Source organism: Pongo pygmaeus, chromosome 12 (genome assembly GCF_028885625.2).
Source record: "Pongo pygmaeus isolate AG05252 chromosome 12, NHGRI_mPonPyg2-v2.0_pri, whole genome shotgun sequence".
Classification (NCBI taxonomy): domain Eukaryota; kingdom Metazoa; phylum Chordata; class Mammalia; order Primates; family Hominidae; genus Pongo; species Pongo pygmaeus.
In genome coordinates, this window is record NC_072385.2 from 59,065,596 (window position 1) to 59,090,565 (window position 24,970).

The 24,970-nt window shown below is 46.4% G+C and overlaps 2 protein-coding genes across 15 annotated transcripts; both read left to right on the forward strand.

The window, feature by feature from the left end:
- Positions 1–15: 15 nt before the first annotated feature.
- On the forward strand, positions 16–7,470 carry C12H2orf81 (chromosome 12 C2orf81 homolog). 14 transcript variants are annotated; one of them, XM_054476240.2, is made up of 4 exons: positions 29–118; positions 5,399–5,629; positions 5,716–6,954; positions 7,048–7,470. In XM_054476240.2, the coding sequence occupies exons 1-4, from the start codon at positions 62–64 to the stop codon at positions 7,393–7,395; spliced, it is 1,875 nt and encodes a 624-aa protein (XP_054332215.1). In that variant the 5' UTR covers positions 29–61; the 3' UTR covers positions 7,396–7,470. The 14 variants fall into 14 exon arrangements, with proteins under 14 accessions (XP_054332211.1, XP_054332221.1, XP_054332215.1 ...); XM_054476243.2 differs by having other exon boundaries at positions 42–404; XM_054476249.2 differs by having other exon boundaries at positions 42–404; positions 5,399–5,482.
- Positions 1,326–3,576, forward strand: LOC129030741 (high mobility group protein HMG-I/HMG-Y-like). Its single transcript, XM_063649337.1, has one exon. The coding sequence runs from the start codon at positions 3,198–3,200 to the stop codon at positions 3,543–3,545; it is 348 nt and encodes a 115-aa protein (XP_063505407.1). The 5' UTR covers positions 1,326–3,197; the 3' UTR covers positions 3,546–3,576.
- Positions 7,471–24,970: the final 17,500 nt, after the last annotated feature.

The following is a 24,970-nucleotide window of genomic DNA, read 5'->3' on the forward strand; positions in this document are numbered from 1 at the left end:
GGGGCGAGCGACCCCGAGCCCGTGGTTGCCGAGGCGACTGTTAGGTGGCTTCGCGGCCCGGATGCAGCAGAAACACCGACGTTCTGCGACCGCGTTGGCAATGGCGCACGAAGGCTCGGTGAGCTTCAGTTCAACTGGGGATGCGCCAGAGCCAGGGTCGGCCGTTAAGGTCGGTGTCGGGAACAGTGGGCTGGCTCTGGGCCGCCCAGTGCCCCTACTTGCTCCCGCCCACCGCGTGGGAGTTTAGATGACCAAGGAAGCCACGTCGGTACTCGGGCAGAAAACCTGCACCTGCACGGTGCCCACTCAGACGCTTTGTTACACTCAAGCCATGAGGGAAAGGGACAGTGGGTGGTGTAGAGCCCGAGAACAGGAAGTGGATTTTGAAACAGCTAATGAATGTAGTAAGTCTCTTACATGGTGGTGCGTATTTAAATGGATAGGCATTTAGAGAGAGAAGATAATAGTAAAAATCTATTTCGAGAATTTCAAGAGGAAGAAATATATTAAATAATTCAGAGATTGCACTTGAAAGTCAAATTGTTTAAGAACCAATCAATTTTAAAATAAAGAAAACGGGGCCGGTCTCAATGGCTCACGCCTGTAATCCCAGCACTTTGAGAGGCTGAGGCGGGCGGATTGCCCTAGCTCAGGAGTTCAAGACCAGCCAGGCCAACATGGCGAGACCCCGTCTCGACTAAAATACAAAAAATTAGCTGGATGTGGTGGCGCGGTGCCTGTAATCCCAGCTACTCGGGAGGCTGAGGCAGGAGAATCGCTTGAACTCTGGAGGCGGACGTTGCAGTGAGCCGAGATCGCGCCACTGCGCTCTAGCCTGGGTGACAGAGAGAGACTGTCTCAAAAAAAAAAAGAAGAAAAAAGAAAACGGATTTGAAGAGCCTTTGTGCAAAAATATATCTGTCCCTTCTGGTCGCCATCACGGGTGTCAGATGCAAGGCTGGGAGGGGAGGTCTAAGGAACCAACTCTCTTTACCCAGTCCAGTCAGCCCTGCTCTAGTCAAGCGTGGCCTGGGCTGTGGGCCACTCCTGGTGCTTGCTACAGGGCTGTTCTCACTGGTGGATAGGGTTAATGAGACTTAAGGGATTTTGAGTTCTGCAAGACTTAGGAAACAGCAGATTTGGGGGGATAATGAATTTTAGGAAACAGATATGAGACAAGGTTTTAGCGGGGCAATAGGCAAAGGTTTGGGAAGATCACATTTGGAAGTACATTTTGGAAGGAACCAGGTTCAGGGAGACTGTTGTGGGGAATTGAGGGAGCTCCCAAGAGATTGTTTGTAAACTTTTTATGTCCCTAAAGTGAGTTTTGGGGACTAGTCTTTTTTTTTTTTTTTTTTTTAAGTGATTACAAAAGGAAACAAACTCATTGTAGAGAACTTACAAAATAGAAAAGAGCATAGGAAGGAAAGGTATCCTCTGTTATCATTTTGATGTTTTCCTTTTGTTGAACACATAGTGGTTTACATATGTGAGATCATAATTGGTATGTAAGTTTGTATCCTGCTTCTTTCAATTAATATTACATCATAAACATTTGCTTTATGCCATTGCAAATTCTTTCTAAAGATTACCTTTAATGGCTGGGTTGGTGGCTTATGCCTGCGAGGTGGGCAGATCACTTGAGGCCAGTTCAAGACCAGCCTGGCCAACATGGCGAAACCCCATCTCTACTAAAAATAGAAAAAAAAATTAGCCGGGCCTGGTGGCAGGCACCTGTAATCCCAGCTACTCCGGAGGCTGAGGCAGGAGAATTGCTTGAACCTGGGAGGTGGAGGTTGCAGTGAGCCGAGATCTTGCCACTGCACTCCACCCTGAGTGACAGAGCAAGATTCCGTCTCAAAAACAAAAACAAACAAACAAAAAAAGATTACCTTTAATCATTGCATAATATTTCAGTATATATAGCAGTCAATTATTTATTCTCTTTTTAAAGACATGTTTTCAATATTCTGCTATTATAAAAATACCACAGAGAATTTGTTGGAGAATATATTTTTATCTTCATTTCAGAAAATGCCTTTTGGTTGTATTTATAGAACTGAAATTGCAGGGTTGAAGAAGTGAAAACATTTTTAATGTCTTCATGCATACTGTTGCAGCGTGGTATCACACTAAACCTTTGCCAATGCTGAGTATTCTTGTTTTTAAAATAATTCCAATTTGATGAACTAGAAATCAGAATCTCAATACTATATTTATTAGACATCTACAGTCCCTCTCTTGTGAAATGTCATGTCCTTTGATTATCTTTGGGATCTTAAATGGTTTTTCTTCTTATAGTTTAAATTTTTATTGCAATATAGCCCAAGCTGGACTTGAACTCCTGGGCTCAAGCAATTCCCCTGCCTCAGCCTCCCGAGCAGCTAGTACTGTGGGTGTGCGCCACTGTGCCTGGCCATTTTTCTTCTTCTATTTTTTATTAGTTTTTTTTTTTTTTTTGAGACAGAGTCTCGCTCTGTCACCCAGGCTGGAGTTCAGTAGCATGATCTCAGCTCACTGCAAACTCTGTCTCCCGGGTTCCAGTGATTCTTGTGCCTCAGCCTCCCTAGTAGCTGGGATTACAGGTGCCCACCACCATGCCTGGCTAGTTTTTGTATTATTAGTAGAGACGGGGTTTCACCATGTTGGCTAGGCTGGTCTCGAACTCCTGACCTCAAATGATCCACCCCCCTCGGCCTCCCAAAGTGCTGGGATTACAGGCGTGAGCCACTGCGCCCGGCCATTTTTTTTTTATATGAGCTTTTAATTTACTCGGGGATATTTATCTTTTTTCATATTTGTTGCAAATGTCTTCGAGAGGCTCTGGAGTCAGACAGACTTGCATATGAATGCATTCTGACTTCACTACCTCCTACTTGTATGATACTGGGTAAATTACCATAAAATGGAGATAAGAATAGTTGGTTAAAAAAAAAAAAAATGTAGAGAACTTTTTAAGCTCCCCTGAGCCGGGGCTGCGCTCTTCTAAGTGGGACTCCGAGCCTGGGCTATTTCTGGCGCTGGCGGCTCCAGGAAGGCATCCGCATTTGCAACCAGGGGCGGCTGCGGTGGAGACTGGCCTGTCCTCAGCGCCCAGCACTGCTGCTCCCGGCAAACCGGAGCATGCACCGCAGGCTGGCGGCCGAGTTTGCCCATCCCAGCCATCACTTTTCCACGTAATCCTTAGAGAAGGGAAGATGAGAGAGTCGAGCTCGAAGTCCAGTCAGCCCTTGGCCTCCAAGCAGAAAAAGGACGGCACTGAGAAGCGGGGCCGTGGCAGGCCGCGCAGGCAGCCTCCGGTGAGTCCCAGGACAGCGCTGGTAGGGAGTCAGAAGGAGCTCAGCGAAGTGCCAACACCTAAGAGACCTCGGGGCCGACCAAAGGGAAGCAAAAACAAGGGTGCTGCCAAGACCCGGAAAACCACCACAACTCTGGGAAGGAAACCAAGGGGAAGACCCAAAAAACTGGAGAAGGAGGAAGAGAAGGGCATCTCGCAGGAGTCCTCACTGGAGGAGCAGCTTCCTTCTGGGACTGGACAGCTTTGATCCACTCCCAACCCCCAACCCCCCACCTCCCACCCCCCACCCCTTCCCCATACCCACCATCACCACCGCCTTCGGCCACCACCCTCATCTTCCACCTGCGCCTTCACCACCACACTACGCAACACACCAGCCGCTGCAGGTCCCTGTGGGCCGAGTGAGGAGGACTTTTCCCCTGGCCTCTTCCCACCCCCACCCCCCGTCCACCCACTCATATACATGTGCCCTCCTGGACAAGGCTAATGTCCCGCTTAGCCGCACCCTGCACCTGCTGCGTCCCTGATCCCATGGTGGTGAGGACATTGCTCTCTGGGCTTTTGGTTTGGGGGTCACCTCTCTGCTCCTCCACTGTTGCCTCTGGCTTCCCATAGAGGGGCCTGGGAGGGTTCCCCTGGCCTTAAAAGGGGCCCAAGCCCCCATTCTGGCACACCCCACTCCACTGTCCTGGCAGCAGCAGGTGTGGCCAATGGAGGGGGGTGCTGGCCCCCAGGATTCCCCCAGCCAAACTGTCTTTGTCACTACTTGAGGCTCACACCTTTCATCTTTCCCCACCTTCCCTAGTCCCTGCACTAGGTTGGACAGCCCCCATTGGCTACAGGAAAGTGGGAGGGGTGTGAGTCCCCTACTCCCTCTTCGCAGTGGTCCCATCCCCCTTACCCTCTGCCTGGGATCTGAGTACATATTGCAGTGATGGAGATGCAGTCACCTATTGTCCAGGTGAGGCCCATGAGCCCTGTGGCAGCTACCTGAGGTGGGCTGGGGCTGCTCCCCCAACCCTACTTTGCTTCTACCACTTGGCCATTTTCCCCTCCTCAGATGGGGCACCAATAACAAGGAGCTCACCCTTCCCACTCCCAGCCCTCCTGCTCCTGCCACCCCCCCAGGTTCTGGTTCCATTTTTCCTTTGTTCACAAACTACCTCTGGACAGTTGTTTTGTTTTTGGTTAAATGTTCCATTCTTTGACATCCGTCATTGCTGCTGCTAGCAGTGCCAAATGTTCATCCACATTGCCTCCTGCTCTGCCCACGATCCCCTCCCCCAAGTTAGTCTTAGTGGAGAAGAGGGGCTGGGGCAGGGCAGGCTGGGTGACCGACTACTCCAGTCGGGGCCCTGCCCCTAGGATGCTGCAACAGAGAGAGCAAGGGGGCCCAAATCCACCATAAAGCATGTAGGGGCCACCTGCTCCCCCTGGTCTGTCAGGGAGGGGTAGCCATGATTTGTCCCAGCCTGGGGCTCCCCCTCTGGTTTCCTATTTGCAGTTACTTGAATTAAAAAAAAAATTCTTTTCTGGAAAACAAAATGTAGAGAAGACTCTAAATAGCACCAATAATTCCAGAACTGTTTACTGAATTGTCTTTCTCAAGTAATTTGAACACTCAAGAATTTTGAACACTTTGCACTGGTATAAGAGCCATGAAGTTAAACCTTCACATTGCCTGGGCTTGCTCACTGTGTGCTCCTAAGCAAGGATGGGTAACTTCTGTCAGACTTCAGTTTATTTTTTCTTTTTTCTTTCTTTTTTTATTTTTTTGAGACGCAGTCTCGCTCTGTTGCCAGGCTGAAGTGCAGTGGTGCAGTCTCTGCACACTGCAGCCTCCATCTCCCAGGTTCAAGTGATTCTCCTTCCTCAGCCTCTTCACTTCGGTTTCTTTATCTGTCAATTGTGGTTAGTGGGCTGTTAATGAAAATTATTAGGTCAAACATCTACTAAGTATCTGTCACATAGTAGGCTCTTCGTCAATTGGCCCTTTTCCTTCCGACTAGACAACTTGAGAAAGCTTCCTCCTAGCCTATAGCTACTCTTCCGTTCCACTTCTTGGTTTCCTGCTCTGACTGCCCTGTTTTGTTCTCACAGAGGCAGGAGAGGCAGGTCCGAGACCGCGGGGTGACCCGGTCCAAGGCGGAAAAAGTGCGGCCGCCCACTGTGCCAGTGCCGCAGGTGGATATTGTACCTGGGCGGCTCAATGAGGCCGAGTGGATGGCGCTTACGGCCCTCGAGGAGGGCGAGGACGTGGTAGGGGACATCTTGGCCGACTTGCTGGCTCGAGTCATGGACTCTGCTTTCAAAGTCTACCTGACTCAGCAGGTGGGCCGGGATCCGGGTCCTTCAGACTCATCTCCTCCCTCTCCCGCCCCTCCCTGCCGACCTGAGATCCTCTCTCGCCTCCGCAGTGCATTCCATTCACCATCAGCCAGGCCCGGGAGGCCATGCTGCAGATCACCGAGTGGCGCTTCCTGGCCCGGGACGAGGGAGAATCTGCAGTAGCTGAGGACCCCACATGGGGTGAGGACGAGGAGCCTTCGGCATGCACGACGGACTCCTGGGCTCAGGGTTCAGTGCCCGTGCTGCACGCGCCCACCTCGGAGGGCCTGGAGAACTTCCAAGGCGAAGTACACTCCTCAGGAGCCTCTCCGGACTCCTCTGCCATTACTCCTGCTCTCCACTTTCCGACATCTCACTGCCCGAGTGCATTCCCCCAGGACCCTGGGGGCGTGGACCGGATCCCTTTAGGAAGGTCGTGGATGGGTCGAGGCTCCCAGGAGCAGATGGAATCTTGGGAGCCTTCTCCGGAGCTGAGAGTCACCTCGGCCCCTCCTCCCACATCAGAGCTGTTTCAGGAGGCAGGGCCCAGAGGTCCTGTAGAGGAAGCGGACGGCCAGTCTAGAGGCCTCTCCTCGGCCGGGTCCTTGAGCGCGAGCTTCCAACTGTCGGTGGAGGAGGCGCCTGCCGACGATGCCGACCCTTCTCTGGATCCGTACCTGGTAGCCAGCCCCCAGGCCTCAACCGAGATGGGACACCCCCTCGGCTTCCATTTGTCGTTGGAGGACCTCTACTGTTGCATGCCCCAACTGGACGCGGCTGGGAATCGGCTGGAACTCAGGTCAGAGGGTGTGCCCTGCATCGCCTCGGGCGTGTTGCTGTCCTACCCCTCTGTGGGCGGCGCCACCCGCCCCTCCGCGTCCTTCCAGCAGCAGCGGGCCGGGCCCTCGGATGTGCGGCTGAGCGCCCACCACCACTGGATGCGCCGCAAGGCGGCCGTGAAACGCCTGGACCCTGCGCGGCTCCCGTGCCACTGGGTGCGCCCTCTGGCTGAGGTCCTGGTCCCAGACTCTCAAACACGCCCCTTGGAAGCCTACCGCGGACGCCAGCGGGGCGAGAAGACCAAGGCCCGGGCCGAACCCCAAGCCCTCGGCCCCGGCACCCGTGTCTCCCCGGCAGCGTTCTTCCCTCTCCGGCCAGGCATTCCTTTCCGTGCCTTGGACTCGGGCCCCGCACTCCTGTTCCCCACTTTAAATTTAGGCCTATCGTCGCCATCCCTCGAGTCAAAGCTTCCACTCCCCAACTCCAGGATCCGCTTCCTCACCACACACCCGGTGCTCCCTGATGTGGCCCGCAGCCCCAGCCCCAAGGTGTGGCCCAGTGCCAGGTGGCCCAGCGGTTGGGAGGGGGAGGCCGAGCTGCTGGGCGAGCTGTGGGCTGGCCGGACCCGCGTGCTTCCACAGGGTCTGGAGCTGGCAGACAGCCTGGCAGATGGCCTCGATCCTGGCAGATGGCCTCGAACCACACCCCCGGTCCTTGAAGCCACTTCCCAGGTGATGTGGAAGCCGGTGTTGCTGCCAGAAGCCCTGAAGCTGGCCCCTGGTGTGAGCATGTGGAACCAGAGCACCCAGGTGTTGCTCAGCTCTGGTGTGCCTGAACAGGAGGACAAAGAAGGTAGCACCTTTCCTCCCGTTGAGCAACACCCCATCCAGACAGGTGCCCCAAAGCCCCAGGTGACCGTAGCACAGCTAATGAAGAACTCAGCCCCCAAAGTGTGGTCACGCTCCTCTAAGCCTGCTGCCTCCCTCTGATCCCTGAGCCTCTGGCAGTAGTAACTGGCCCCTCCCTCTGCTTGCCAGAAATAAACACCTGAGTTGCCTTAGGAACTAGTCTGATGTTTCTTGTCAGTTTCTTCCAAGGGTGTCCACCCTCTCACTGAACCCCAAGGGGAGCAGTTATCCTGCAGGCCTAGAAGAAGATAGAACCAGGGTTCAGGAAATAACCCTCTCACCACCCTTAGGAGACCCTGCATTAGGGCCAAAGCTGCCCCATTGCAGAGGCATTCTAGAGAAACCCCCGTCCCCCAAAGGAGTAGACGTAAGGGCTGCCAGCGGGTCTGGCTCTGTAGAGAGAACTTCGAGTCTCCTTTCAGTAGGGGAGGAAGGAGAAGGCCCTGCATAAGCACAGAGTGATTCGAGATATGAAGAACTTGATTTCTTGCTTCCCTGGTCCCTGGAGCTTGGTCGCTTCACCTTAGACTGCAAATCCAAATTTCACTTTTGAAGTTAAGGAGGAACTCTCAAATTCAAACAGTATATTGAACAAACTCAAGAGTCAGTGCCTCCTTAAATTTTATCTTAGGCTCCACACCTGCCTCATTGCTAGTCTCCATTCTGCCCAGATTTATCCTGCACCCACTTCCTCCTATAGCATTTCCCCAGCAGGCCCAGGAAGTTTCTGCTATGTTGCTGTGGGCTGCACTCTGCATCCTGGTCTGGGGCGCTGGCTCTGTCTTCCTTATTCTGGTCCTCTTCGACTACATGTGCAGCTCTGGCAGAAGTCTCATCCCTGGGACCTCCAGTGCTGCTCCACAGATCTGACTGGGAAAACAGCCATAGTGACTGGGGCCAACAGTGGTGAGTGCTCCTCCCACCCTGAATCCTCACTATGGGCCTCAGCCTCCAACAACTCTCACAGGGAAGGCAGGGAAGAGCATCCACTATCAACACCCTTGTCCCTCCCCTAGAGTGTCCCTTGTTCACTGTAGTCACCACCCAGCCAAAGCTGTCCTCCCACAGGCATCGGGAAGGTTGTATCCCAGGACCTAGCTCGGTGTGGGGCCCAAGTGATCCTTACTTGTCAGAGCAGGGAATGTGGACGGCAAGCCCTGGCTGAGATCCAAGCAGCCTCAAACAGCAACCGCCTCCTGCTTGGTGAGGTGGACCTTAGCTCCATTACCTCTATTCAGAGCTTTGCCCAGAGGCTTCTACAGGAGAATCCTGAGATACATCTGCTGGTAAACAATGCTGGAGTCAGTGGTATGTGCCTTGGCTTGCTTTTCCAAACACATTTCTGCAGCCTCCTTTCTAGCTCAGGAACTCTAAAACAAGTATCCTCAAAGCCTAACCTATGCAATCTCACCAAAACACTCTAATCCATACCCTCCCCTAAAAAGCCGACATTGAGTTATAGCCTTAAACTTCATTGCCCCCATCTTTGCATGTACATGCCCCTGTGGCATTTCTGCTGAAGATAATATGTCCCTCCCAGACCTTGTCTCCCTCAAGGTGGTCCCTTTATCACTCAATGCCAGTGTTTTCATTTCCTCCCAGGATTCCCCAAGACACTTACCCCAGAGGGCCTGAATCTCACCTTTGTCACTAACTATGTTGGGCCCTTTCCGCTCACAAATCTACTCCAAGGTAAGGAAGGATGGGCACCTTCTGTGCTGCCCTCTTCCCTGTACCCCTGGCATTCTAGTAACTGTCTCCCAGGACCACCTCTTGCCTCTTGGCACCCAGCTGTTTGCTGAGTGGTGACCCAACACACTTTTTGTGTCACACATCAGGGAAGCCCAGCTGGCACAAGTCAGTATTAGAAGGCTGGTAGAAGAATCATTCAGCCCAAAATATAATCAGCAAGGGAATATGAGATCCCAGACCTCCTTCTCCCATCCCCTAGTTCTAGCCAGACCGGTAGAATCAGTTTCTGCAACGAAGGCTTCTTGAGGGAGACACTAGGCACCAGAAACAGAGAAAGCAAGAAGACTCAGTTTCTGTTCTCAGGGTTGGCCAGAGGTGTAGGCCATACAGATGATACAGTTGATACATTACTGCCTTGGGCCTAAGTCCTTTGAAGAGGCCCTTTCTGATTGAGAAAGTTTGGCTCCTCCAGGGAAAGGTTTGGGGAGTGGGTGGCAGGCACATTCTCCCTGATGTTTTCTCCTAGATTGTATAATAGCCCCTCTATTATTATTATTATTATTATTATTATTTATTTTTTTTTTTTTTAATTACTCATCCCTTGCAATGTGATAGCCTCCTTAAAAGAAAAGCAATTTTTTTTTTTTTTGGTCAGGTAATACATATCCAAAGTACAAAATTGAAAGTGTACAAAAGGATATAGAGAGTTTTTTGTTTTTTTTTTTAACTATTTTTCTCTTCTGGTACATAAGCCACCTGTTCCCCTCCTGAGAGGCAAATACTGTTGCCAGGGTCTCACGTATCCTTTAGCGGTCAGCTAAATCCCAATTGGAAAGTGAACAAAGGCAAAACTCTATGCACCTGCAAGTATGATTGTTTTTGTCCCTTTCCACAAATTGTAACATGTCACAACACTATCTGCATCTTGCTTAGTGACAGTGTCTTAAACTTCTTTCCTGTCTCATCTTCTCTAATCTATTCTCCCCACTGCCACATGTAGTAATCACCTTTCATCATGACAGTTTCTTGCTTAAAATCCTTTGAAGGTAACTTCTCCTTTGTAGGATGAACTCTAAGCCCCTTCTCTACACTTGGAAGGCCGTGTGCTAGGCCGGGCACAGTAGCTCATGCCTGTAATCCCAGCACTTTGAGAGGCTGAGGTGGGCGAATCACCTGAGGTTGGGAGTTCGAGACCAGCCTGACCAACATGGAGAAACCCCGTCTCTACTAAAAATACAAAATTAGCTGGGCATGGTGGTGCATGCCTGTAATCCTAGCTACTTGGGAGGCTGAGGCAGGAGAATTGCTTGAACCTGAGAAGTGGAGGTTTCGGTGAGCCAAGACCACACCATTGCACTCCAGCCTGGGCAACAAGAGTGAAACTCTGTCTCAAAAAAAAAAAAAAAGAAAACCCTCTGCTGACTGAGAACCTTGCCTTTTGCCCTTCCTTAACCCACCTCCTAGTCTCCAGCCAGACAACCTGCAGCTCCCCTCTGGCTGTGTTTTTGCACATATGGTTCCTTCTATCTGGAATATCCTTTCTCATCATGTTGGCCTGGCTAACTTTAGTTCACCTGCCAAAACGCAGCACAGATATCACCTCTGCTGTGGATCTTTCCCCAACCTTCACCTCCCCCAGTCACCCCCATTTACGGGGCTCCATTAGCCCCCTTGTACACATCTCTGTGACTGCACTGATGTTGCTCTGTGAGGATCAGTCTCTCCAACTGAGCAGAGAACACTTTTGGTCTCTATGTCACTGTCTGCAAATTTAAAGTCCATTGTCTTCTTTAAGAATAATTTTCTTTCCAGCAAAGTTTGGCTAAATACCACCTGCTCAGTTTCTCATTTGTAATTTGTAATTTTTAAATTTTATTTTGTATTAATTATTTTTTTCTGGGGAGACAAGGAGCAGGTGTTGGAAGCAGCCCATGCAGCAGGCTGGCCTCCCACTGAGTGATTCTTAATTTCAGTGTAAGGCTCAAAATAGTTTTAGCATTTTAAAAACAATACTGTAAACTCATATGTGACAACAACTATTTTTTATACTTTACATAATCCAGACTTTTTTTTTTTTTTTTTTTTTTTGAGACGGAGTTTTTCGCTCTTGTTTCCCAGGTTGGAGTGCAGTGGCACAATCTTGGCTCACTGCAACCTCTGCCTCCTGGGTTCAAGCGATTCTCCTGCCTCACCCTCCAGAGTAGCTGGGATTACAGGTGCCCAACACCACGCCTGGCTAATTTTTTGTATTTTTGCTAGAGACGGGGTTTCGCCATGTTAGGCAGGCTGTTCTCAAACTCCTGACCTCAGGTGATCCACCTGCCTTGGCCTCCCAAAGTGCTGGGATTACAGGCATGAGCCACCACACCCAGCCAATCCAGACTTTTTTGTATACTTACTGATATGGTTTGGCTCTGTGTCCCCACCCAAATCTCATCTCCAGCTGTAATCCCCACATGTAGAGGGAGGGACCTGGTGGGAAGTGATTGGGTCATGGGGGCAGTTTCCCCCATGCTGTTCTTGTGATATTGAGAGAGATCTCACAAGATTTGATGGTTTTAAAAGTGGCAGTTTTGACCAGGCGCGGTGGCTCACACCTGTAATCCCAGCCCTTCGGGAGGCCGAGGTGGGTGGATCACGAGGTCAGGAGATTGAGACCATCCTGGCTAACCTAGTGAAACCCCGTTTCTACTAAAAATACAAAAAAAAAAAAAAAAATACAGAGCAAGACTCTGTCTCAAAAAAAAAAAAAAAAAAAGTGGCAGTTTTCCCCTGCCTGCTCTCTGTCTTTCCTGCCACCATGTAAGACATGCCTTGCTTCCCCTTTGTCTTCCACCATGATTATAAGTTTCCTGAGGTCTCCCCAGCCATGCAGAGTTGTGAGTCAATTAAACCACTTTTGTTTATAAATTACCCAGTCTCAGGTAGCATCTTAATAGTGGTGTGAGAACAGACTAAAACACTTACGTACTATTTAAACATTTTTTTTTAAGATTTAACTTTAAGATTGTAATTTTGTTTTTGTTTGGAACATAGTTGGTTTTTTTTTAAATATTAAGCTTGTTAATAGTTTTCCAGTGATGACCTTCCCTAGCTTTGTTTCTTTAAAAACATTTTCTCAAGTATCTCTGCACACATATTTCTTTTCCCCCAAACATAGCACCGTTATGTCCTTAGCACCTAGCTTAGTGTCTGCCATATTCCAGGTGCCTAATGAACATTTGTGGGATGGATAAATGAAGGAATGAATGTATGAATACATGAAAGCAACTTTCACAGTGTTTCCAGCTTCTCCTTCCCCTTCTTAGCCATCAGTGAAATAAAACATATAAATGAGGATCAATTAAGGTAGCTCCAACTAGCGGGTGGAAGAAAAGCAAGGCAAAACTCCAAACACTAATATGAAAGAAGAAGAAGATCATTAGGAAGGCAGCTAATAATGAAAATGAGGTCCCAGCTAACATTAAGCTCTCCTATGCCTAGCCCAGGTTTCTGGATAGGGGCCCCACTGCCCCTTCTTAGAGAGCCCTGCTCTCCTATCTTCTGGAGAAGCAGGTTGGGGAGTGTGCATGGGAGTTTACTCTAGAACTTGGACTGAAGCAGTGTGGTCCCTCCCATCTCTACCCAGGGACCCTACGACAGGCAGGGTCAGCCCCAGTGGTGAATGTGTCTTCCATTCGGCATGCACATGGGTACATTGATGAGGGGCACCTGACAGGCTGGAGGCCCTTTGACCTTTAACCAAAACTATGACTGCAGCAAACTGCTATTGACTTCGTTCACTGGAGAGCTTGCCCAGAGACTTCAAGGAAGAGGTAACTGTCTCTGACACCCCTTACTCCACTCCTAGCACCACCTCCCAACCTTTCACATCTCCTCCCAACATGTCCTGGCCATAAAGTACTCCCAATGTGCCCCAAACCAGCATTTTATTCCACTCCAAATATCATCTGTGTACTCTCTATTTCTCTCAACCCTGTATTCACATCATTTCAACCTTTTCCCACTCTTTTCATCTCCCACAATATTTCTTTCCTGCTGGTGTTTTCTAATACCAGCATCGTCCACCATGTTCCTCCTACAGTTCACCCAACACTTCCAATACCCATCCTTCCTTACTGTCTTGGGTACCATTAAGGTAAGCTATGGAGCACCAGCGTCCCCTGCACCACCCTCAAGTCACTGGTCAACACTACCCAACAGACTTGGTAGGACCCTTCCCTTATTTGCACGCTGCTGAACTACACTTAACCCCTTTTATTGGTCATCCTCCTCTCTCTTCACTTTGCACTCTCCTTGTGTCTCACCTTCTTAGGAATGACTGTGAATGCTGTGGAGCCCAGTGTTGTATACATGGGGATTATGAGGCATTTCTCTTAGCTGTACCGCCTCCTCTTCTAGCTTGTCAGCTTCTTCATGAAGGTGGGTGGGGGAAAGAACTGGTTTGGCCTAGAGGAGTGGGGCAGGGCTCAACTTCTCAGTGTGTCCCAGCAGGCCAAAGTTTGCCTGGCATGACTTCTTTTTCGCTTGTCCCTCCCAACAGGATCTCAAACAAGGTGTACTCCCAGTCCTCTACTTGAGCTTGGCAGAGGAGCCAGATGGTATTTCTGGAAAATATTTCAGCAGTTCCTGTGTGATAACTCTTCCCGTTAAAGCCTCTCGGGATCCTCATGTTGCCCAGAGCCTCTGGAATGCCTCAGTCCGACTGACGAGCCTAGTCAAGATGGACTGACCCTCTGTGACCTCTGCCCTAACTTGCCACCCTGCCTCTAACTTCCAGCACTTACTCTGATTATGCCCTTTGTTTGCTTGCTTCTAGGACCAATTACTGTCCAGTATAATGACTACTTCCTCTGCCTGTTGGCTTAGTGATGACTTGAGAGCCAAGAATAGTCAGGAGCCAGCTGCGATGGCTCACACCTGTAATCCCAATGCTTTGGGAGGCTGAGGTAGGCAGATTGCTTAAGCTCAGGAGTTCACGACCAGCCTGAGCAACATGGCAAAACCCCATATCTGCAAAAAAATACAAAAATTAGCTGAGCATGGTGGTGTGTTCCTGTGGTCCCAGTTATTCAGGAGTGTAAGGTGGGAGGATTGCATTGAGACCGGGAGGTTGAGGCTGCAGTGAGCCAAGATGGCACCACTGCAATCCAGCCTGGGTGACAGAGCAAGACCCTGTCTCAAAAAGAAAAAAAAAAAAGAATAATTCACACAGTTTAATCTTCCACTTTATTGCCAGTTAGCTGGTGGAAGTATTCATCTTTTGGGCACTAGGATCTCCCAACCTACCGAGTGCTGTGGTGGGTTGTGGTGACTTGAAGTAAAACTCCTTCCGGGGAGCGTTAGGGATACCAGTAAGAAGGGAAACTTTCATTTGTACCTTTTGATTCCCAGACCTGTGCTTCTTGCCTATGGGGAAGACAGCCCCACACAGTGACCTCTGGATTAAGGCATATACCACATCCTGTAGCACAGCACCCCAACCTCACAGGGAGTTGTCTCCCGGCTAGTATTGTACTGAGCCTGCTCTGGGTGATGAGTCATAAAATCCAGTTAATTTAGGGAGTATGAGTTCATTGCTCCTTTTCTGGGATCTTTGTTCATGTGTATAAATTTTAGAATCAGCTCTTTGAATTTCACACACACACACACACACACACACACACACACACACACACACACCCTGTTGGGGATTGCATTGAATCTATAGATATACCTGGGAGGATTGACAGTTTTATGAGATTGAGTCTTCCTAACCATGGACAAGGTTGACTCTTATGTCTATTTAAATCTTCTAAATACCTGTACAAAACTTCAAATAATTTTATCCACAAAGATCTTGTACAGAAGTTTTACTGCATTTATATTCAGGCACTTTCATTTTTATGCTATTATAAATGATATTTTAAAATGTGTATATCTGTTGATGGCTGTGTGAAACCTCAGTTCTTAGTTTAAAAGAATTTAAACAAGGGACACACAGCAAAAGAAGTGCAGCATAGGGTAATTTATTGCAAAAGAAAAAGAATATTTTGAAAGGTAGGTGCAGAACAGACAGTACACCGAGAGAGAGAATTCAGGGCAGGCTGCTCATAAGGATGAGACAGCAAAGACTGGCACTAGGGAGACTCTTATGGAAGTCTGACATGATTATTCATGAGGTGGGAAGAGGTGTTACTAGTAAGCATGTTCTGGGTGGTCCTCTGGGTGTGGATGCGCAGTAGCTGTATATGCTTGTTCATATGTCACATGTCTCATTAGCATCTTCAATATCCAGGGGTGTGCTTTTTACTAATAAAATGAGCAAAGGGTCAGTTTGAGGACAGGTAAATCAAACTGCACATGCTGTCTACAGGGGAAATTCCCTACTGAAGATAGCTTTGCTTGAATGAGCTCAGTTACAATGCATATGTTGAGGTTTATTGTGTTGATTGTACAGTCACCACTGTTGCTGCCTTGACTACTTGGTCACTTCCTCGACTACCTCTCCTGCCTCATACTGATCTTACAAAAACAACTTTATTAAGTTATCTAGTTCTAATAAGTTATCCATAGATTCTCTTGGTTTTTCTACATGGAAAATCACATCATCCAGGAATAATCACAGTTTTATTTCTTCCTTTGTAACTATTCCAACTTATATTTCTTTTTCTAGAAAACTTTAATAGATTTTCTAGTATTGAAACAACCTTACATTTCTGGAATAAACCCAACTTGGTAATAGTGTTACCTTTTTTATGCATTGCTAAACAGCCTGCTCATTTTTTTTTTAGAACTTTTTACTATGTTCATAAAGGAGATTGGCCCAAATAAATAAAAAGAAAAAAGAAAAAATATTAAAGGAGACTGGCCTGTATTTTTCCTTATTTATGTGGAAATTGCCTAGTTTTGCTGTTATGAGTACAATTTTTTTTTTTTTTTTTTTTTTTTTGAGACAGAGTCTCTCTCTGTCACCCAGGGTGGAGTGCAGTGGCGCGATCTAGGCTCACTGCAACCTCCTCCTGCCGGGCTCAAGCAATTCTCCTGCCTCAGCCTCCCGAGTAGCTGGGATTACAGGTGTGAGCCACTGCGCCTGGCCTAGAATTTTTAATCTACATATTTAACTTAATGTCTTTAATCAGTATCTTCATTCTTATTTAAAACAATTCATAGATTTTAGAGTTCTTTAACATTAATAATTCTCTTTGAACTTATACATTTTTGTAACCCTATATTTTAATTCTACTATTTTATTAATCTCACAAATCAGATATTATTATTATTATTATTATTTTTGTTTTGAGACTGAGTTCCGCTCTTGTTGCCCAGGCTGGAGTGCAATGGCGCAATCTTGGCTCACCGCAACCTCCGCCTCCCAGGTTCAAGCAATTCTCCTGCCTCAGTAATCCCGAGTAGCTGGGATTACAGGCATGCACCACCATGCCCGGCTAATATTTTTTTTTTTTTTTTTTTTTTTTTTTTAGCAGAGACAGGGTTTCTCCATGTTGAGGCTGGTCTTGAACTCCTGACCTCAGGTGATCCGCCCACCTCGGCCTCTCAAAGTGCTGGGATTACAGGCGCGAGCCACCACACCCGGCCACAAATCAGATATTATTTTAAATAGGTGATACTTGTATAGGTTTACTCGTATGTTTAATATTAATACTTAATATTGCTTGCTCTTCTTTCTTGTATCTCAGATCTTCCATCTTGGGTTATTTTCCTTCTACCTGAAGTACATCTTTAGAAGTTACTTTAGGCCAGGCTTAGTGGCTCATGCCTGTAATCCCACCACTTTGGGAGACCGAAGCGGGTGGATTGCTTGAGGACAGAAGTTTGAGACCAGCCTGGGCAACATGGTGAAACCCCGTCTCTATAAAAATAAAAAAATTAGCCGAGTGTGGTGGCACGTGCCTGTAGTCCCAGCTATTCAGGAGGCTGAGGTGGGAGAATCACCTGAGCCCAGGAAGTCAAGTCTGCAGTGAGCTGTGATCACGTCATTGCACTCCAGCGTAGGCGACAGAGTGAGACCCTCTCTTTCTCTCTCAAAAAAAAAGTTACTTTAGTGAGGATTTGTGGTAGACAGAATTCTAAGATGGCCTCCAAAGCTCTCATCTTTTGTTTATATACTCTATAAAATCCCCCTTCCCCTTAAGTCTGAGCAGAACTCATGAATATGATGGGATTTCTCTCCTGTGATTATGTTATTTACCTGACATAAGGGATTTTTCTGATTTAGTTAAAAGTCTCTAATCAGTTAATCAAATTGGTGATTATTTTGGGTGGACCTGACTTAATGAAGTGAACCCTTTAAAAGGCTTCAAACCTTTGCAGAAGTTAGAAAGATTCTCTCCTTTACCTTAAAGAAGCAAATTGCTACATTGTGGAGAGGGCCACATGGCAGGGATGGCAGGTGGCCTCTGGGAACCAGGCCTCAGTTCTATAGTCACAAGAAATTGAATTCTGCCAATAACCAGTGAGCTTGAAAGAGGACCCTGAACTTCAGTGAGCTTTCAGCCCTGGATGACTTCTTGATTTCAGCCTGGTGACCTCCTGAGTGGACGACCCAGCAAACATGTACCCAGACTCCCGACCCACAGAAACTGTGAGATAATAAATGCGTTTTTTTAAAAAATAAACATATTTATTATATTTTTTAGAGATAGGGTCTCTCTCTGTCACCCAAGCTGGAATGCAGTGGCACTATCATAGCTCACAGCAACCTCAAACTCCTGGGCTCAAGCAATCCTTCTGCCTCTCTGCCTCCCAAGTAACTGGGACTACAGGAGCATGCCACCACTCTGGCTAATTATTTTTTTTTATTTTTTACTTTTTCAGAGGTAATCGAGTAGAATTAATTTTTTTTTCTTTTATAGAGATGGGGATTCTTGTTATGTTGCCCAGGCTGGTCTCAAATTGCTGGCCTCACAGGATCCTCTTGCCTTGGCCTCCAAAGTGGTGGAATCAGGCGTGAGCCATCATGCCTGGTCTATGTTGCTTCACCCTCTGAATTTATAGTAATTTGTTATGTAGCAATAGAAAACTAATATAAGATCTAATATAATAAACTTCCTCAGTTTTATTTGTTGGAGGATGTATTTATTTCACCTTAATGTTGGGGTATCAGTTTGCTACTGGCTAAGGAATTATAGGTTGACCTCAGGTGATCTGCCTGCCTCAGCCTCCCAAAGTGTTAGGATTACAGGCGTGAGCTACGCTGCCTGAACCCCCCGCTTTTTTTTTTTTTTTCTTTTTTAAGACGGAGTCTCGTTCTGTCACTCAGGCTGGAGGGCAGTGGCACAATCTCGGCTCACTGCAACCTCTGCCTCCCGGGTTCAAGCGATTCTCCTGCCTTGGCATCCTGAGTAGCTGGGATTACAGGCGTGTGCTGCCACGCCTGGCTAATTTTTGTATTTTTAGTAGAGACAGGGTTTTACCATGTTGGTCAGGCTGGTCTCAAACTCCTGACCTCGTGATCCACTCGCCTCGGCCTCCCAAAGTGCAGGGATTACAGGCATGAGCCACTGAGTCCGGCCGGATTGTGTGCATATTTTGTTGTTTATTACTAGGTGCATCAGTTTCATTTCAAAAATTATATAATTTAACTTTTCATTGTTGGTTAGAGAAATGCAATTGAGTTTTGCATGTTGATTTTATATCTAGCCATGTTGCTAAATATTTTCTAATCAATCCTAATAATTTACAGATTATTTTGGCTTTTTTTTTTTAGCTGGAGTTTTGCTTCTTCGCCCAGGCTGGAGTGCAATGGTGCAATCTCGGCTCACTGCAACCTCTGCCTCCCTCCCAGGTTCAAGCAATTCTCCTGCCTCAGCCTCCCAAGTAGCTGGGATTACAGGTATGTGCTAGCATGCCCAGCTAATTTTTGCATTTTTAGTCGTGATGGGGTTTCACCATGTTGGCCAGACTGGTCTCGAACTGCTGACCTCAAGTGATCCACCCACCTTGGCCTCCCAAAGTGCTGGGATTACAGGCGTGAGCCACTGCGCCCGGCCTATTTTGGCCTTTTCCATGTAAGTCATCATATCATCTGTGAAAAATGACAGTTGAATTTCCTTCTTTCTAATCTTTATGTCTTTTATATACGTTTTTCTTGCCTTGATGCACTAGTTCAAATACAGTGTAGATCAGATTCAGAGATATTCGGCATCTTCGTATTCCTGATTTTAGAGAATCTAATGAGATCTTATGTTCTTTTCAAGGATCTGTATTTGTTTTAACAAAAAGCTTTCATCCGTAGATTATTTTCTTTATGATTTCTACAGTGATTCACTTGTTTCTTTTTACTTTTGAAAATTCTTTTACTTTTTAAAATTGCATGGTCCTAGGTCCCCATTGTACGTTTTATGGTTGTTCTGGGTTATCCTACATTGCGGATTCTTCTTACCACACAGTTTTCAAGGAACCCGCAGGGGACCACCCTCATGCTGTTCCCTACCCCACCTCAGAAGGAAACGGGGTACAGTAGGTCAGGCTCTCCCTAAGCCACCTTGTCTCCTCATACTCTACCTGTATGTTATAACAAACCAGGCAATGAACACACATGTGGTCCTTTCCTGAAGGGCCAGACCCTCTCATAAAAGTGTAACAAAGCAGGGAGAAGAAGGAGTGAAGTGCTATCTCTGTACTGACTGATATGGTAGCACTTGGCCACATGTGGCCATTGAGCACTTGAAATATGGCTAATGTAACTGAGAAATGGAATTTTAATTTTTATTTATCTTTAATTAATTTTATGTTTAAAAATGTATACATTTAAATATTCAGTTCAGTTATTGGAAAATATATTAAAATGTTTGAAATAAGTTGCATACCTGAATCTACTTTTTCAGGCTGAGCCTGGTGGCTCAGGCCTGTAATCTCAGCTTTGAGAGGCCGAGGCAAGAGGATCATCTGAGGCCAGGAATGCAAGACCAGCCTGTCCAACATAGAAAGACCTTATCTCTGACATGAATGAATGAATAAATGAATGAATAAATAAATAAATAAATAAATCTACTTTTTCAATTGTAAATTTTATGTAATCTAAACCAGACCAAGGATGTCCCATGAAAACTTAGCTTCTGAATAGAGATGTACTATAAATGCAAAATACAGATTGCATTCTAAAGAGTGCAAAAAAAGAGAGTGTAAAATGCCTCACTTTCGTATTGATTACATGTTGAAATGATAATATTTTGAATATTCTGGTTAAAATAAAATATTTTGTTAAAATTAATTTCACCAGGCTGGGCAACATGGCAAAAACCCATCTCTACAAAAAACGTAAAAATTAGCCAGGCATGGTGGCATATGCCTGCAGTCCCAGCTACTTAGGAAGCTGAGGTGGGAGGATCACTTGAGCCTGGGAGGTGGAGGTTGCAGTGAGCTGAGATCATGCCATTGTACCCCAGCCTGGGCAACAGAACAAGACCCTGTCTCAAAGAAAAAAAATTAATTTCACCTTTTTTTTTAACTTTTACAAATTGTCGCTACTAAAAAATTTAAAATTATATGTGTGGCTGGCTTATATAAAATTTTATTTTGGCTCGCACATGTAATCTCAGCACTTTGGAAGGCCAAGGCAGGAGGATCATTTGAGCCCAAGGGTTCAAGATCAGTCTGGACAACATAGTGAGATTCTGTCTTTCCAAAAAATTTTTAAAAATAGCCAGAAACGGTGGCCTTTGGTCTCTCAGCTATTCCGGAGGCTGATGTAGGAGGATCACTTGAGCCAGGGAGGTTGAGGCTGCAGTGAGCCATGATAGCGCCACTGCACTCTAGCTTGGGTGGCAGAGCAAGACCCTGTCTTTAAAAAATTAAGTTTTCTCGCCAGGTGCAGTGGCTCACACCTGTAATCCCAGCACTTTGGGAGGCCAAGGCAGGTGGATCATGAGATCAGGAGATCAAGACCATCCTGGCTAACACAGTGAAACCCCATCTCTACTAAAAATACAAAAAATTAGCCAGGCATGGTGGCGGGTGCTTGTAGTCCCAGCTATTTGGGAGGCTGAGGCAGGAGAATGGCTTGAACTCGGGAGGCAGAGATAGCAGTGAGCCAAGATCGCGCCACCGCACTCCAGCCTGGGCGACAGAGCAAGACTCCGTCTCAAAAAAAAAAAAAAAATTAAGTTTTCTCCAGAAATTTTCTTTAAAATTTGTTAACCTATTTCCCAACTAAAAACAATTTTAAAATTTACATTTATGTCTATTGGGCAGTGCTGGTATAGCTAATCTAGATGCTTCTCTCTCCCACACATGTCCTCCCCCATGGCTTTGTCACCTTTGATTTGCTCTCTATTGATTCCCCTCTCCAAGCTTTTCAGTCTGAAAACCCACCTTCTCCTGGAAAACAGCATCCCTTTCCTCAGGGGGAGGATTCTCCCATGGATTCTTCCCCACATTCTATAATGCCTAGGATTCCACCTAGGTGAGCACAGATGTTATTCTCTGTTCAGCATCACAGGTTAGGGGGAAGGGCTCTAGTTATGTGAACAGGAGTTTGGGGGTCCTTGTTCAGGTTCCCCATTGGAGGAAGCCAAAGGCAGGCTGGGTCTCTTACAACAGCACCTATGAAGAAAAACACAGGACAAAGACAATATTAATTTTCCTTGAAGACCACTCAGCCTAATCAAATGTAAAAAAAAATCAATATTTCTCCTATTAGCACGTCCTGTCCTTACGATTCAGTAGGATCCCTTTCATGATGCTGAGAAACATTTGGGTCTTTCCTGAATCACCACCCCCATCCCACCTGAGGCCTGGCAGCTTTATATAAAAAACTCAACACACAGTTTTTTTTGTTTTTTGACAGAGTCTCACTCTGTCACCCAGGTTGGAGTGCAATGGCATGATCTCTGCTCACTGTGCAACCTCTGCCTCCCGGGCTCAAGCGATTCTCCTGCCTTAGCCTCCCAAGTAGCTGGGATTACAGGTGTGCGCCACCATGCCTGGCTAATTTTTTTTGTATTTTTAGTAGAGACAGCGTTTCACCATGTCGGTCAGGCTGGTCTTGAACTCCTGGTGTCAAGTAAAAACTCAGCACACAGGTTAAATGTTAAAGTCACTCAGAAGGAGATACATACAGTAGTCACTGTGTGTCCATCGGGGATTAGTTCCAGGACACCCCTTGGATACCAAAATCCATGGAATGGCATAGTATTTATATATAACCTACACACATTCTATCATACACTTTAGTTTTTTTGTCAGATCTTCATCAGTATTAGTTTCTTATAGGAGCAGGAACCCTATTGTGAACTGCGCATGCAAGGGATCTAGATTGCTTATTCTTTATGAGACTCTAATTCCTGATGATCTGTCACTGTCTCCCGTCACCCCCAGATGGGGGTGTTGCAGGATGTCTTGTTGCAGGAAAACAAGCTCAGGGATCCCACTGATTCTACATTATGCCGAGTTGTATAATTATCTTATTATACATTACAATATAATAATAATAGAAATCAAGTACTCAATAAATGTAATGCACTTGAATCATCCCAAAACCATTTGCCCAACCCAGTCTGTGGAAAAATTGTCTTCTACAAAACACGTCCCTGGTGCCAAAAAGGTTGGGAACTGTTTCTTTAAATAATCTCAGGTTATATATAATACCTAATACAATGTAAACACTTGTTATACTGTATTGTTTAGGGAATAATGACAAGGACAAAAGTCTGTACATGTTCACTATGGACACAACCATCCATTTTTCCCCTAATATTTTCAATCCAAGGATGGTTGAACTCACAGATACAGAGGGCCAACTGTATTTTATTTCATGGCAGATCAGTGTGTACTAATATGGACAACTTCTAAGATATATTGTTTGTATTAGTCCGTTCTCACACTGCTATGAAGAAATACCTGAAACTCGGTGATATGGCTTGGCTGTGTCTCCACCCAAATCTCATCTTGAGTTGTAGCTCCCATAATTCCCACATGTCATGGGAGGGACCCAGTGGGAGGTAATTGAATCATGGGGGCAGGTCTTTTCCATGCTGTTCTCCTGATAGTGAATAAATCTCATGAGAACTGATGGTTTTATAAAGGGGAATTCCCCTACACACCCTCTCTTGCCTGCCACTATGTAAGATGTGACTTTGTTCTTCCTTCACCTTCTGCCATGATTGTGATGTCTCCCCAGCCATGTGGAACTGTGAGTCAATTAAACCTCTTTCCTTTATAAATCACCCAGTCTTAGGTATGTCTTTATTAGCAGTGTTAGAACAGACTAATACAGTAAATTGGTACTAGGTACCTGTAAAGATACCTGAAAATGTGGAAGTGACTTTGGAACTAGGTAACAGGCAGAGGTTGGAACAGTTTGGAGGGCTCAGAAGAAGACAGGACAGTGTAGGAAAGTTTGGAACTTCCTAGAAACCTGGAGGGCTCAGAAGACAGGAAGATGTGGGAAAGTTTGAAACTTCTAGAGACTTGTTGAATGGCTTTGACCAAAATGCTGATAGTGATATGAACAATAAAGTCCAGGCTGAGGTAGTCTCAGATGGAGATGAGGTACTTTTTGGGAACTGGAGTAAAGATCATTCTTGCTGTGCAAACAGACTGGCAGCATTGTGCCCTGCCCTAGAGATTTGTGCAACTTTGAACTTGAGAGAGACGATTCAGGGCATCTTGTGGAAGAAGTTTCCAAGCAGAAAAGAGTTCAAGAGGTGACTTGGGTGCTGTTAAAGCATTCAGTTTTATATATTCACAAAGATATGGTTTAGAATTGGAACTTAAAAAAGCAGAGGAGAAATTCAAGCCAGCTGGAGAAATTTGCATAAATAATGAGGAACCAAAAGTTAATCAACAATGAATGCTTCCTAATAAGTCTCTCTCTGTTGCCAGGCTGGAGTGCAGTGGCATGATCTTGGCTCACTGCAACCTCTGCCTCCCAGGTTCAAGCAGTTCTCCTGTCTCAGCCTCCTGAGTAGCTAGGACTACAGATGCGTGCCACCACGCCCAGCTAATTTTTTTTTTTTTTTTTTTTTTTTTTTTTTTTTTTTTTTAGTAGAGATGGGGTTTCACCATGTTAGCCAGGATGCTATCAATTTCTTGACCTTTTGATCCGCCTGCCTCGGCCTCCGAAAGTGCTGGGATTGCAGGTGTGAGCCACCATGCACAGCCTGATCTGATGGTTTTATAAAGGGAAGTTCTCCTACACACCCTCTCTTGCCTGCTGCCATGTAACACATGACTTTGATCTTCCTTCACCTTCTGCCATGATCATGAGGCCTCCCCAGCCATGAGGAAGTGTGAGTCCATTAAACATCTTTCCTTTATAAATTACCCAGTCTTGGGTATGTCATTATTATCAGTGTGAGAACAGACTAATATAATGGGTAATTTATAAAGGAGAGAGGTTTAATTGACTCACAGTTCCACATTGTGGGGGAGGCCTCAGGAAACTTACTGTCATGGCAGAAGGCAAAGGAGAAGCAGGCACCTTCTTCACAGGGCGGCAGGATGGAGTGAGTGCAAGCAGGAGTAATGCCAGACGCTTATAAAACCATGAGATCTTGTGAAAACTCACTCACTATCACGAGAACAGCATGGGGAAAACTGCTTCCATGATCCAATTTCTTCCACCTCATCCCACCCTTGACACACGGGGATTATGGGGATTACAATTCAAGGTGAGATTTGGGTGGGGACACAGAGCCAAACCATATCATTGTCCAATGGGGATAAAAGCAAGATTCAGAACAATGTTTTATAGGAAGCTGCAATTTGCACTTAAAATGCTTGTGTTCAGAGCCTAATTCTGGAACAGCACATAAAAAACTGGCATCAAGAGTTGATTTGGGTAGGAATCTTGGGTATGGAATAAGTGAGAAATGCACTTGTTTCTAAAAAATATGTGCACATGTATTTGCAATGGCTAAAAGGTGTGTTAAGTAAAATTGATGGGACTCCATTGATTTGGACTGAGCTCCTGCACTAGACTCCAACAGACCAAATGGAAATGGAGTTATTCAACTAAAGT